The sequence below is a fragment of the Periplaneta americana genome, chromosome 12 (assembly GCF_040183065.1).
Source record: "Periplaneta americana isolate PAMFEO1 chromosome 12, P.americana_PAMFEO1_priV1, whole genome shotgun sequence".
NCBI lineage: Eukaryota > Metazoa > Arthropoda > Insecta > Blattodea > Blattidae > Periplaneta > Periplaneta americana.
The window spans coordinates 138883083-138897612 of record NC_091128.1 but is presented as its reverse complement, the minus strand read 5'-3'; the positions used below and the strand labels follow the sequence as shown (position 1 = coordinate 138897612).

General features: G+C 36.1%; 1 protein-coding gene across 5 annotated transcripts in view; it reads right to left on the bottom strand.

The window, feature by feature from the left end:
* Ask1 (apoptotic signal-regulating kinase 1) overlaps positions 1-7228 on the bottom strand; it is a 155014-nt gene extending 147786 nt beyond the window's left edge. For 4 of the 5 annotated variants that reach the window (XR_011335326.1, XM_069842136.1, XM_069842141.1 and 1 more), the window contains exon 1: positions 7125-7227. Coding sequence is in view for 4 of the 5 variants with exons in the window: in XM_069842136.1 (XP_069698237.1) it covers positions 7125-7161 (37 nt within the window). In the remaining variant the exon portion in view is untranslated. Of the gene's footprint in view, positions 1-7124 lie in introns of all 5 variants that reach the window. The other variant, XM_069842139.1, reaches the window with a different exon arrangement.
* Positions 7229-14530: the final 7302 nt, after the last annotated feature.

Here is a 14530-nt window from a genome sequence, read left to right as displayed (position 1 = left end):
CGTTTTTCTTAAACTAATACGTGCACAACGCCCATGCCCGAGGCGGGACTCGAATCCACAACCCTTCGGACCAAGCGATAGAGACATGTGCCTCTACCGCTTGCGCCACCAAGGTCGGCTGGGATTCAAATACCGCTTGGAACAAGTTTCCGGGGACTTTTCCAAATGCATTCAAGGAAAACTGTCAACAACTTTTAACCCTTTCCAGCCAAATGATTCCATATGACATCATACACTTTACCTGCTCTGAGAATGCATGTAAAATGCCAAATGACTCCATATGTTATCATAGCCATATTCTTAGTTATTTTTAAGATAGCTGGCACCCCTGAAATCCCGAAACAAAACACTCTCAGGCAGCGTTTCTCCTTCATGTCAAAAAATATATATATAAGTTATATATTTTTTCAATTTAATTTGGGATGGAAAGGGTTAAGCAATTGATCCTCGGGATTATTTTGCCATCATTACAATACCGTAATTTTCATTGGGTTACAATAAAACTAGGTGTAATCAAATACTCTATAACGATCATTGTAGAGTATTTGGTGTAATGGAGTCGCTTTGGAGCTTCGTGATGTGTCAAGCTTATTAATATGACTCCCATGGAAGGGCTCAATCCTATACGGATCATCATCATCATCATCATCATCATCATCATCATCATCATCATCATCATCATCATCATCATCATCAACGCATCACCATTATGAGATGTAAGTATAACTATTTTAATATTAAATATGTTATGACGGAAACTTATTATTTCGAAATTCCCAATCCCGTAATCTCTTATTCAGAGGGAAACAGATGAATGAAATAGGATGTCACGTACTCGGAAATAGTCAATTATGTCATATCCTTGGCCAAAAAATTCCGGTTACCTTTCTTAGTAGATGACTAACAGAAGATTCCTATTTATATGACAGGCACCAATGAGTTCTCCCTTAAGACATATGACATACAGGAAGGAGTCCCTAAATGTTGAAGCATTTATGTTTTAATTCTCAAATCGCTTACTATAAACGTATATGTAGGAGTAAAATCTGTGCCTACTCGCAAAACAAGTGATATGTGAAGCCACGCTGATTCGAGGATCTAAACAAGGAAGTGGTTGACTGAAATGAAACGGTACGCCACTCAGAGTAGGGCGTAGCCAGTAGAACAAGTATAGGAGGCATGTGAAATCTCTTACTGGCAACGTTCTCACTTCAGTGTCCAAAACGCATAAACACATAAAAAGTGTTTTGTACAGTTGTTATTCTTTTATCGACAATGTTACTTGCACTTTATTGTGAATAAAAATGTAGGCTATATTTCTGAAAGAAATGTTGTAATATTTTCGTAGTCTGCCAAGAAAAGTCAAACTTTCACTGACATGATGATCTCTTAAAGATTCAGGTTAATAAAAAATCGGAATTTAATTTCTCTGTACTGACTACTGGGGAAAATTATAGCGATTTTAGTATTTGATGCTTACATAAATTTCAAATCTGTTCATTTCCATTTCTGTCATTTTTCGTGAATTATAAATTAAGTTTTATTGTACGAGGGTCATTTCATAAGTCATGGCGACTATATTATACAGGAACATCATTTTATTTTTACTTTAACTTTTATTGTACCTGAGTTTTTTAATGTACTTCACTTCCACCCCTTCTACTAACGAAGTTCCAACCCAACTGTCGTCCATACAGAACCAAGGCCGCAGTACTGACTTAGTGATTATAGTACGTTTCAGAAATATGTTCGCGTTTTCCAGTGACGAAAATTTCCATTATTGAATCATATTTTCGCACAGGTACTGTCGTCCGTTTGCCTACGTCGCGTCCCGATTTCCCCCACTGCTTCTGCTCGCTCCTCTGTAAGAAATTAGTGGCTGGGCTTTCTTAGATCTTTTCTGAAAACATTAATTTCTATTAGGAATTAATTGGACGTCTACGTAATATTATGCAACTGTTCAAAATAACTTAAATAAAAGGCCCTCGTTAAGTAATTAACTATCACGTAATTCCCCCCCCCCTCCTTTCTACGATCCTGCGACATAACCACTTGGACGGACAGTAGATAGCATGTCTGAGTAATTTTATCTGTGCGGGTCGGGCAGAAGTGAAGATTGAATTTACAGTACGTAAGGTACTCTTTTATAGAGTGGATACAGAATTACTTCAACATGAATTACTAAGTATGAAGGACGAAACTGGTAATTGGAATTAGATACAATAGTCTATAGTGCTTTAATAGGCACAAAAGAACTGAAGCCTGTATCGAAATGAACATTTTGAAAAATGTGTTTAAATATCCATATTATGATTATTTTTCATTTTAACTTCATTCTCTATATCGTAAGCTAATGTGCTGTAGATAGTATAATATACACTGCATAATGAATAGTTCGCATGGATAACTCAGTTCGTGAGTAAAAACACCTATTGTTAATACTGTACCGGTACTGTATTTTGATTAAACAAAACCTAATGAAAATTATCACACTCAAAATCGCGATATTTCCTACTTTACGTAAATGGATGAACTACTTTTCTTCCCTCCTGTACCTAGTAAAGTGATTTGTTTGTATTTTACGACAGTATCATCGAACTCCGGTCATGGGAGGAGGTAGCAAACGGCGTTGATCCAAAGGTATAGCCAGGTTAATATTAAAAATGTTAGTAAAAATAAAATGATGTCCCTGTATCAGCCAATAAAGCTGCAGGAAAATAATTTCTGAATGCATCTCACAGATCTTTCAGGAGGTATGCAATTATATCTTACTTCGTCGGAAAGATCATATTCAGAGGTAAGAATCAACTCAATATCACCTTCAAATTCCTGAAGTATCGGTAACAAAGCATAGGACATTTTCCCTACTCGGTTCGCCCATAACTGCATTTTTTTTATCGAAGCTTCAATTTTGCTCTCACTTAGAAACCATCCATCAACACTTCTATCTTTAGATCCAAATTAAGTCCATCAACGTAAAGGAAATGTCCGCCAAGTATGCTACTTTGCACAACCAAGAAAAATCACACAGCTTGTCACTCATTTTGAATTTCTCATTTTTCCTGTTCAAATCCAAGACAAAAGTATTTATAAGTTGTACCAACAATGGCAAATGCGTTTCTGACATTATTGCCACATTAAAAAAAATGAAAATCCTTCTGAAAGTAGAAAAATTTCCCTGTCCTGAGTATTCACGGACCCTCAGAATGAACTTCGGGGACCACCGTGAGCCCACGGACCCTACTTTGAAAACCACTGATCTACAATGATTAACTTAACACTACTTTCTGTGTTATAAAACAAAATGTCAATAATAAACCCGTAACAGGCAGTAAATCAAAGTCTTTACATAATTTGACCTAGTGCTCACATTTTATTATGCATTTTCCTTCGTTCTATATGTGATATATTATGTCTGATTTCACCGACTTGTTGTTTACATTATATTTTGATTATCTTCTTCAGTTTTGTGTGTAAAATTATAGTGTACTTTACTTTGTAAATTTGTAGTGTTTGTTGTATCGCAGTTTTACTCCTGGTTGAGTGTTAGAGAAGGCCGTATGGCCTTAACTCTGCCAGGTTAAATAAATTATTATTATTATTTTTATATAATTATTGTTTCGAATAAATTGATCATATTTTTGGAGCAAAACTGTTACAAATTGAAGGGTTCAGAGCCATAGTGGGCCAAGCGCCATTTATTAAAAACGGAGAAAGCAAGGAGTAAAGTTAAGTGAATAGCATAGTTTAATGAAGATTGACATATCATTTAGTTTTAATGTGCATACTATATATTACTTGCTATATGTTTCCATTGAATTATGGTAATAACTTCATTTTAACCCTTGTTTTCTACGGTTTTAGTAAATGGCGCTTGGCCCACTATGGTTCTGAATCCTTCAATTCATGTGTACTTTTCGGATGAATCCATTCAAAGTTATTAAATATAAAAAATGAGTCAAGTCTCTACGTTCGACAGAACTGAAACTCTTTAGTTGCAAATACATAATTTAGTAATATTTTTAAATATCCGTGAAATGGGAGATGATAAAATTAGGTTGAAATTTCACACTTTTATAGTCAATAACCTTTATAATTTAAAAACGGAACAATTTTATGATAGCTAAAATAAGATTTGAAAATTCTAATTTGCACTCGTTCCAAATGACGAGAGAAACCTGCATCAAAAAATTGTCCCTGATACTGTTGTTCATTCACCGAGTGAATTAATCATCGTAAAAGTAAATTCCTTTTGAAGAAATTGTATCAGTGATAACTTCATAACAATGTAGGTGTACACAATCCCGTAGCAACAATGCTCAAAACACTCTTATAACATCCACCAGAGAATTGAAGGACTCAGAAAAAAAGGTGGTACAAGTGACATTTCTAAAACTTTTGGGAAAATGTGAATGTATTATAATATGAAATTAAAAAATCAGAACACATATATTCTGAGTGTAAATTGTATCACGTTTGCCACAAACACACTTATAAGGTTTATAAAAAATCTTAACATGTAAAATTTAAATTAAGTCCGAGTAATATTAATAGGATTAGTAGTATACATAAAACTGAAATGTGAGTAATTAGGAAAAAAAAAAATGGTACAAGTGCACTATTTGTGAAAATTTTTCATGTGTTCAATATAGGCCTATCCCTGTTGCTTTTCAAAATTCTGTAGTACACTATCAGAGTCACACTTTGCACTATGTCAATCACTACATACAATGCATTAGTCACTATCTGTTTCAAACACATTGATGCATGAGTCAGATGCAGTGTTCTTTGACAGTGTGACTCTCCTCATCCTCCCCTAGATCCACTTCCACGATCCCGTTCTCTACCCCTACCATTGCATTTTACTTTTACTGATTCATCATCATGTTTAAATGAAGTATAAAGTGTATGATATGCAAGAGGAATGAAAGGCAACTGTTCCTGGAGATTCTTACACTTTGGTTCCTTGATTTTAAGAGGTTTCTTGTTGAAATATTTATATTAATTATAGTAATTATTATACTTACAATATTATATGATATATGATATATTTCGTCACAGCACTTCTTTACATGTAATGGTGTACCTCACATTTCTGTATCCGGTGCCACCATTAACATATTATTACAGTAACACATTATTTGCAGTACAAATACTCTCAATTACACTATGTACCTTTTTTGTTACTTGGTCAAACTCCCCTTCAGTATTTCTCCTACATTTCATTTGCTATTCTCTATTTGTTCATTAATCCTAATATATCTAATATTATATACTCCTTTCCCACCCCCTTTTTCCTCTAACTACTATTCACTAAAATCTCAATTTCAACTTATCTCTATAAATTTTCATATTGAATTATTTGTCCTATTTATTCTTTGACCTTTGCTCCTATCTTTCTCTTATATTCATTTACTGTTCCAACGTTCAAATGTTAGTACTAATTTTATGCTGTCGCTTGTTCACTTCTCTTAACCCTTTCTCACTATTTTCACTCATTCCTAGTTGCACTCACTTTCACTTACTCACTATTCTTCTTACACCTAATCCAATGTCACTATTCTCACTTCCTATAAATACTGTACTTATATTTTATTCTACACATCTGCTTATACACTTTCTCTCTCCCCTATACTTCTCGATCTTTTCCAGTTTCACTTTACTTGCACTTTTTGATCTCATCCCCACATTTTTTTTTGTAACGTATCAACTATCTCTACTATATCCTCAAGTGTCGCAGGTTCTGACCTTTCTTTACTGTTCGTCTCTGCCTTATTTCTGTCTTTGTCTTTCTTTGTATTTATTTCTTCTTCTATTCCTCTTTTATTCCCCCCCACGCTTTCACTTTCACATACTAAATTTCCACTTACACTTGCGCCCTTATTCTTAACATTACTTTCTTCCCTATCACTTTCTGACTCTTGGTTTCTTTTTTATCGCTCCTTCTTTTTTTCTTGTGCCCGTGTTTAATATTATATATCATTATTTATTTAGATGAATGAAAAAATGGGTTTGAGTCTTGAAATGAAGTTATGTTTCCACTCTTCACAATGGCTTGTTAGTAGTTGCCATTTATTATGAGATAAACATGACATTATTACACAGTTAAATAAGTAATAAAGAATAAAAAATCTTGCTTTTCATAAACGTTGATAATACCACAGTCTAGTATATACAGTCGCGAAGCTCAATACGTAGTAAATATGCAAACATTAGATAGTTGCTCACCACTAGGATCGCTAATATCGCCTCATTACAGGCAATGCAAAATAGTACCGTCACAGTCTATTGTTTCTAGCACCCTCAAAACTCAAGCTTCGTGACTGTATATAGTAGATTGTGATAATACATCACAATAAATCACTTTCTTCTTGATTATAGCCATCTTACACAAGGCACAAACATTTGCAGAATACAATGCACTTTTACCACAGTCTAGTATATAGTCGCGAAGGTCAATACGTAGTAAATATGCATCCATAGATAGTTGCTAACCACTAGAATCGCTAAATATCGCCTCATTACAGACAATGCGAAATAGTACCGGCACAGTATATTGTTCCTAGCACCCTCACAACTCAAGCGTCGTGACTGTATATACTAGACTGTTCTTATACCATGTTTTTTCTGAGCATTTCACTGTTTTTCCAGAAAGTCCAAACTTTAGGTCAACATATGGCAGCATCAATCGAATATTCAACTGTACCAGTTTTTTCCTACGCTTTTCACATAACACAGAGTACTTATAACGTATAAAATCAATTTTTCAGATTTTGTCACTTGTACCATCTTTCTTCTGAGTCCTTCAATTGTGCTTTACAGCATTCGAAGTTTCCTGTCAGTATGATTTTAAAATAAGTATTAGAAAGGTTGCATAAAAAATAATTATCAGGGCTACTGGAACTATTTACGTAAAATTTAAAAATCGCTATGCTACATTAGAATAGACCTACTTTTTCTGTGTATCGTAAAATAAAAAAAAAAAAAATCAAAATAGTTTTAAACACTGAATCACACAATGTTGTTAGTCTTGTTTTAGTAAAGCGCGTGCAAATAAAGAAACTAAAAGCAAAACAACGTTCTCAGTGGGCGACGTACGCTAGGAATGGCAATGACCTACTTACGTGCTTTTTTGCAGTGTATGCAGCGTTTATCGCTCATGGTGGCCGTGTTCACTGAAGATGCAGGCACAAAACTGGATGAAGTGTTGGAAATCGCAAGGCCACATCATCGTGTGAGCTTTTTCTTTCTTTTCTATTTTCCTAAAGACAACGAAAATGACTCACCGAAATTGCAGCAATGTAGTCAGGGATGTGATGAAGGCGGTTTCGTCCGGTTCGCGCAAACATGACTTGAAAGGTGCAAAGTCGTGACATCATTCTCAGCGATAGTGCAAACATTGCGATCAGATGATCTCAAACGCTTCTCGGAAAACGTACGAGGTTCGTCGAAGCGCAGTTATTGTATTAATGGTGCTTTGATTGAATATCTCATACTTTCAAAAAAATGTGACAGTGGATTCATAGGACCCCTGTAATTGCGTGAAACTTTCATTCTCTCGGTTGGGCGTTATTGTGATATTTATGTAAATAAGTTGGAGTGTAGTCGTAAGTAATATAGTACAAAGACGCTTCACGAATTATTATTATTATTATTATTATTATTATTATTATTATTATTATTATTATTATTATTATTATTAAACGAGCGTTAAGTGACTTCTTTTCCTATTGTGGATTTGCATCTTCAGCCGTCTTGCATGTCGTACCAACATAACTTACGAGACAATTTGAACGTTTCACGCTGGTTTGCAATGTTCCAGTGGGATAGAAATTCAGCCATTTTCATACCTCAGGAAAGTGTGTAGAGTAGAGGTAAGAAAATGGAGTGTTATGACAGGTTTGGTTAGTTTAAATTCTTATTATGTCCTACGTACTTATCTGTGACAGGTTAGGTTACGGTAGTTAAGGGTTTCGTTATGCTTTGTACAGGCAAATCTGTGACAGGTGAGGTTAGGTTAGTTTAGGATTTTAGTGTTAGGTTAGGTTAGGTTAGGCTTTTATTATGCTTTGCATATACGAACCTGTGACAGGTTAGGTTAGGATAGTTTAGGCTTTTGTTATGCCTTGTATAGGCGAATCTGTGACAAGTTAGGTTAGGTTAGCTTAGGATTTTAGTAGCAGGTTAGGTTAGGCTTTTATTATCGTCAAGATGAAGGTGAAAGCGATTGAGTGTGGCGCTCTTGAACAGGTAGTGATTTTTTGTTTTCTATGTTGGCAGTTCAAGTGCGTCGGTGTCTATTCCAAAGTCTGCGGAAGTCACTCAACGCTCGCTTCTCCACAGGAATTTCGAATTAGACGCGTACTCTAATTTTGACTTGTAGGCCTATATGCCTGCAATATCTATTATCATTTTCTTATTGGATTGTATCATTCATGGACTTGTGCATTAGCGGTATGTACTTAATTATGTCGAAAAAAAAAGTATTCTATAGTTGTTTGATGTATGAGCCTTACAACGAACATATTTTCAAGACGATTTAAATGTGAATTTACACAATGACCATATCATCGCAACTAGAGCTTTCTGTTTAACACAGTGGCCGGCAGATGCTGCAGTTATGACGTAAGAGCCAGTCAAGCCTCAAGAGCTTGGAAGAGCGAGCAGTTGAGTCGTATTACTGTTATCACGCACCAGCGCAGTGGCGTCAGTGCAGCAATGCTACGACAGTTCTTGGAGATAAATTGATGGAATCACATTCCTGTATTTTGCTAGGGAATAACTACTCTGCGGTCATGATGGCAACATTCTTGGCAAATTCCCCGTCATTAAAAGAACGCATGTTCTTTGCAATGGCTAGTGAAATCCTATATCTTAAGCCTTAAGCTTACCATTGATTCACTGACAGTGTGTTCCCTAGCTTCACTCAACAATTTATCTTTCAATTTCTGCACCAGTATTTGTCGATATTCTCCCCCATATTTGTCATAATCATTTGTGTGGCGTACAGAATAATGACATTGTATATTGAATTTCTTTACATGCTGAAACAGCTTGCCACAAATCAAACACTTCGCCATTCCTCCATACTCCATAACACAGTTTGATCTCGAAAAAGTATTTAACTTGGGCACGGTAGTAACACAAAGTGATGGTGTGTTTCAAAAGTTGAAATATACTTTGCATACTACTCACCAAGTTAGGGCCTAGATAGTTTAATCTGTATATTGTGTAGGAAAATGTCTGTTATAAACACTTGAACTGTTTTCAAGTTTCCGAGTAGACAAAGTGTTGTAGTACTACTTAAATTATTTATTTCTATATTTGTATATTTATAGCAGTTTCGGAGCCTCATTTACATAATGCGAACGCTTCTGCAGCTGGCTGTATTATGAATTTCATATTATTATAAGTATATTAAATTTGATTACAAACCAAAATATTTTGTTACATTGATTTATCACGGATGTACAGTTTTGTTTTCGTACAAATGTACTGTAATTGTGCTGTTCCCATACTACCTCAGACGAATGGATCGCGCTCTGTCAGTGCATAGGCGCCGTACCACCACTGTTCAGTTGAACCTTCTCTCCTCGCTGTGCTCAGTATGCAGAGATTGCCGAGCAAAGAGCGTGGCGGCTCCGTGGTATGACGTAATAGAGTACGGAACATGCCGGTCACTGGTTTAACATTTATTGAAATCAGAATCACACTCGCATAAACTTCAATACACCTAAGAGAACAAACTGACCAGCGAACATTTCCAGAATTACGATTCACTGACATAGGCAGAGTTATGAGGGGCATGGGGTCGGGCACTGCCCCCACAAACTCGGCCGAACTAGTTTTTTTTTTTCTGTTCACGTTAGAAAATATTTTATTCAAAACATTTTTCTTCCTTTCGTTTATGATTAAGTTTCTGGGCTTAAATTGTCGAATTAGGGTGCTATTCATAGACATTTCGCAGCACGCGCTACGAGCGTACTAAGGTAGTCCCGGCTATCCACTGGTTACTAGCACAGAATTCAAATCATATCCTATCGCTAACACTGGTTTATGAATACGAAAAACGCTGATCATCCACCGGAAGCCCGCGCTAAAAATGTCTATGAATACGGCCCTTAGTGTCTTCAGATCATCTATCTGGAATATAATATTTATTTTAAATTTCTGAATGTATGAGCATTTCTATATCTCGTTTGAGGAATGAAAGCACTCTTTTTTGTAACAGCCTGTTCTGATGTGTTAGGGTACGTACACGTTGGAGCAACGATAAAGGATAAAAGAAATGTCCTAGCGACTCTTTGGTATTATCAAAGAATCAAGTGTTCATATCGTAGCAACGAGGACGCGGGAAGAGAACATTTTGACTTATCAGTAGAAGATATTCTATACATCCACTTAATGAAAGAAGATATATATAGGAAATATCAGCTGCTAGGTTCAAGGTTAATATAACTTTAAAACGTACAAAATTAAACCCGTTTCTCATCCCAAAGATAGTATAAATTAGTTGTGTTGTGATTGGTTCTTGTGATCACATAACATATGACGAATAAATACACAACTGATCAATTTCCCAATATCTACAATAATTAATTTAATGTGCCGAAATAATAATAAATCGATTAATATTCGGATATATTGATAACCACCGGTCATTTTACATATTAATATTATCTTAATCAGAGATCATATGAACGACATGAGCGAAGAAAATGTAATTTTCCTTTTTCGTCGCTTTTATCGTGTATCTTCGCTTTTATCGTTACTCCAATATGCACACGATGCATGCTTCAATTCTCCCTGATATAGCATCGCTGCTTCTTTTATCGTTTATCGTCGCTCCAACGTGTACGTACCCTAAGAACTCTGCAGGTGTTCAAGCAGGCAGCGTGCAGTATGTTATATTTCTCCAATGCAGTAAAAAGAAAAGTGATCCCGGTATAATGCGTAAACTTAAAGACGAGATTAAATAAAATCATTAGAATTTACATTTCATATGATATCTTGCTTTTTTAAATAAACGGATAAAGTAAATGTAAAATTGGTCCACCGCTGTGGAGTAATGGTTAGCACGTCTGACCATGAAACGAGCGGGCCCAGGTTCAAATCCTAATTGGGACAAGTTACTTGTTTGAAGTTTTTCCTAAACTAATTGAAGCATAGTTGCTGGGTAATTTTCTGTGTTGGACCTCGGATTCATTTCGCCATCATTAATTCCCATATCATTCATACAATAGCCCGTGTTAAGTTCACGTGCTGTACTTCTACAGGGACATCATTTTATTTTTACTAACATTTTTAATATTAAACTGGCTATACCTTTAGAGAACCGGAAATATAGTTTGCTACCCCCTTCCATAAATGTAGTTCGATGATACTGGCGTAAAACACAAACAAATCACTCTGCTAGGTATAGGAGGGAAGAAAAGTAGTTCATCCATTTACGTAAACTAGGAAATATCGCGATTTTGAGTTCGATAATTTTCATTACGTTTTTGTTTAATCAAAATATAGTACAGTATTAACAATAAGTGATTTTACTACGAACTGAGCTATCCATTCGGACATATTCATTATGCAGTGTATATTATACTGTCTGCAGCACATTAGCGTACAATATAGAGAATGAAGTTAAATTGAAAAATACTCTTAATATGAATATTTAAACACATTTTTGAAAATGGTGGCCGTTCATTTCGATACAGGCTTCAGTTCTTTTGTGCATATTATCGCACTATAGATTACTGCATCTAATTCCAATTGTCAGTTTCGTCCTTCGTACTAGTAACTCATGTTGAAATAATTCTGTACCTACTCTATAAAAGAGTACCTTACGTACTGTAAAGTCAATCTCACTTCTGCCCGACCCGCACAGATAAAATTACTCAGACATGCTATCTACTGTCCGTCCAAGTGGTTATGCCGCAAGATCGTAGAAAGGGAGGAAATCACGTGACAGTTAATTACTTAACGAGGCCCTTTTATTTAAGTTATTTTAAACAGTTGTATAATATTACGTAAACGTCCAATTCCTAACAGAAATTAATGTTTTCAGGAAAGAGCTAAGACAGCCCAGCTTTTACAGAGTGGCCAACAGAAGCAGGTGGGGGAAATCTGGATGCGACGTAGGCAAACGGATAGTACCTGTGCGAAAATATGATTCAATATTGAAAGCTCTTTCGTCACTGGAAAACACGAACATATTTCTGGAACGTACTATACTCGCTAACTCAGTGCTGTTTACGCTAAGGATCTTGGATCTGTGTGGAGGAACTTCATTAGTAGAAGGGGTGGGAGTGAAGTACATTCAAAAACTCAGGTACAATAACAATTGAAGTAAAAATAAAATGATTTCCCTGTACAAGAGCGCGGCAGTTCGGCTAACCAATCATTCACAAAATAGGAGTGGTAAGCACAGTAAAACCTCAGGCAACATACATTTTATGTGGTTTAGAAAAATAATTCTGATTTCTCATCAATAAAATATCGAGATTAAAAAGAGCTACCACGGACAGACCAACATTCTACCTTTTTAGCCTGAGGTTTGACGCGTCGTCCATTATATCAAAGCCTTCGTCGATAATCCCATTCTAAAATAGGTACAGTGACGAAAATAAATGAGGGAGAAACAAGCAGTGCAGTGGCGTACTGTCTCATTTTCCGGCAATTTTTACAGCTTCCATGAAGGCTAATTTTTGGTTGATTAGTTCTTCCGTCGGAGACCTGGGTTCCTTGTATCAACCCCTCTATAATCAGGTCAATTTCATCAGTTGAATTCTGAAACACCCTTTATAAAGTATTACGATATCTTCAATATTCCAAACTACTTTTGAATAGTAAAGCAGCAAATCAGTTAAATTTATTTACGCGGGAAAAGTTTTAAGTACATACCGCTAATGTCGTAAGTATTAATATATGGATCGTATGTGGAGATGAAGGCGAAAAAGAGAAAAGATTGGAGAATGCTAGATTTGCAGTGGAGAACGTGTCCTTGGGCAGGAAACTATGAATGAAATGAACAGAAAATTATCTCAAACATTCAATATTTTATTGCCGGAACTTTGTTAAAATCAACTAAATCACGACAAAAACCTGAAGGATTTATTTTTATGATATGTCGATGCAGTTGCAAGAATGTGTTTACAAGTAATCATGCATGTGTAACCAACATTTAGTTCAGGGCTGGGCAGCAAGAGCGGATTCTACTCTTTCACGGGGAGCCATATGATTTCTCTTCATCCCCTTTCTTCCCCACCGAACACCGCGCAGCGTTGATTCAGTGTCGGATGAATCATAAGCGTCCCCGTTTAGAGATTGGATCCGCTCCCGATGCCCAGCCCTGATTTAGTTTAACATGTAGTTCTCACATTGTTACTCCACTACATTGTTTCACCTTCAAGTTGGAGGTGTTGACAATTGCCAGGATCAATTTAAATTGTCACTTCCCTGGAAGCATGTATTTAAAAATAGGCTTAAGGACCTTACTAATAGACGGTAATTATACACAATATTTAAAGGGTGTAAATGATATGTTGTTATTGATGTGTTGTATCAGTGAAGAATTATGTTGTGTCAGTGAAGTGTGTTGTATCAGTGAAGAAGTATGTCGTGTCAGTGAAGTGTGCTGTGTAAGTGAAACGTGTTCCTGTCAGTGAAGCTTTATATTTTATAGTGGCAGTGCATAGTATTTGAACAGTGAAATGTTTTTGAAGTGTTAGTGAAATCAGGATAGAATCAGTGAAATGTGTCGTAGTTCCAGTGGAGTGAGTGAGTTCACAGCGAAATGACATTATTGCCACGACTAATCCTCAGCTAGTATTAACGAATGGACAACTACCAGCGCCGGGTATCTCAGCACACGACATAATCTTTTTAGAATATTCCTTGTATTGTCCAAAATATAAACCTCGCATCACATCATACCGGGACTTAAAGCATATTGAGCATGATGAATTAATCAATGACGCACTTAGCCTGCCTTGGACTGAAGTGTGGAATTTACCAGACATTGACGACAAAATCGAAAAATTTAACGACCTAGTAATTCAGTTATACGATAAACACGCACCCTTGAAAACCAGACGAGTTGGTAGACACCCTGCGCCTTGGATGTGCGATGCCATAAAATTACTCATGACAGACAAAGACACTGCTTATCGTAAATACAGACGGAGCAAGGACGAATTAGATTTTAATACTTACAAAGTTTTAAGAAATAAATGTAATCAAGCAGTAAGAAATGCTAAATTACGCCATGCACATTCCCTTATTCTACCTTCGGTCAGTGCGAAAGAATTGTGGCGTAACCTTAATAACCTGGGTCTAACAAAAGCAAAGCCTCGGGTAGATAACATCAACTTGTCACTCAATAGTCTAAATGAACATTTTGTCACTGCTCCACCTGAACCATTACATAAGCAAGAGACTCTTGAATTTCTCAGATCTTACCCCCAACCTGTGTGGGATAAATTCTTCTTTAAATACATTAACCCGACTGACGTAATGAAGACGCTGCGATGTATGA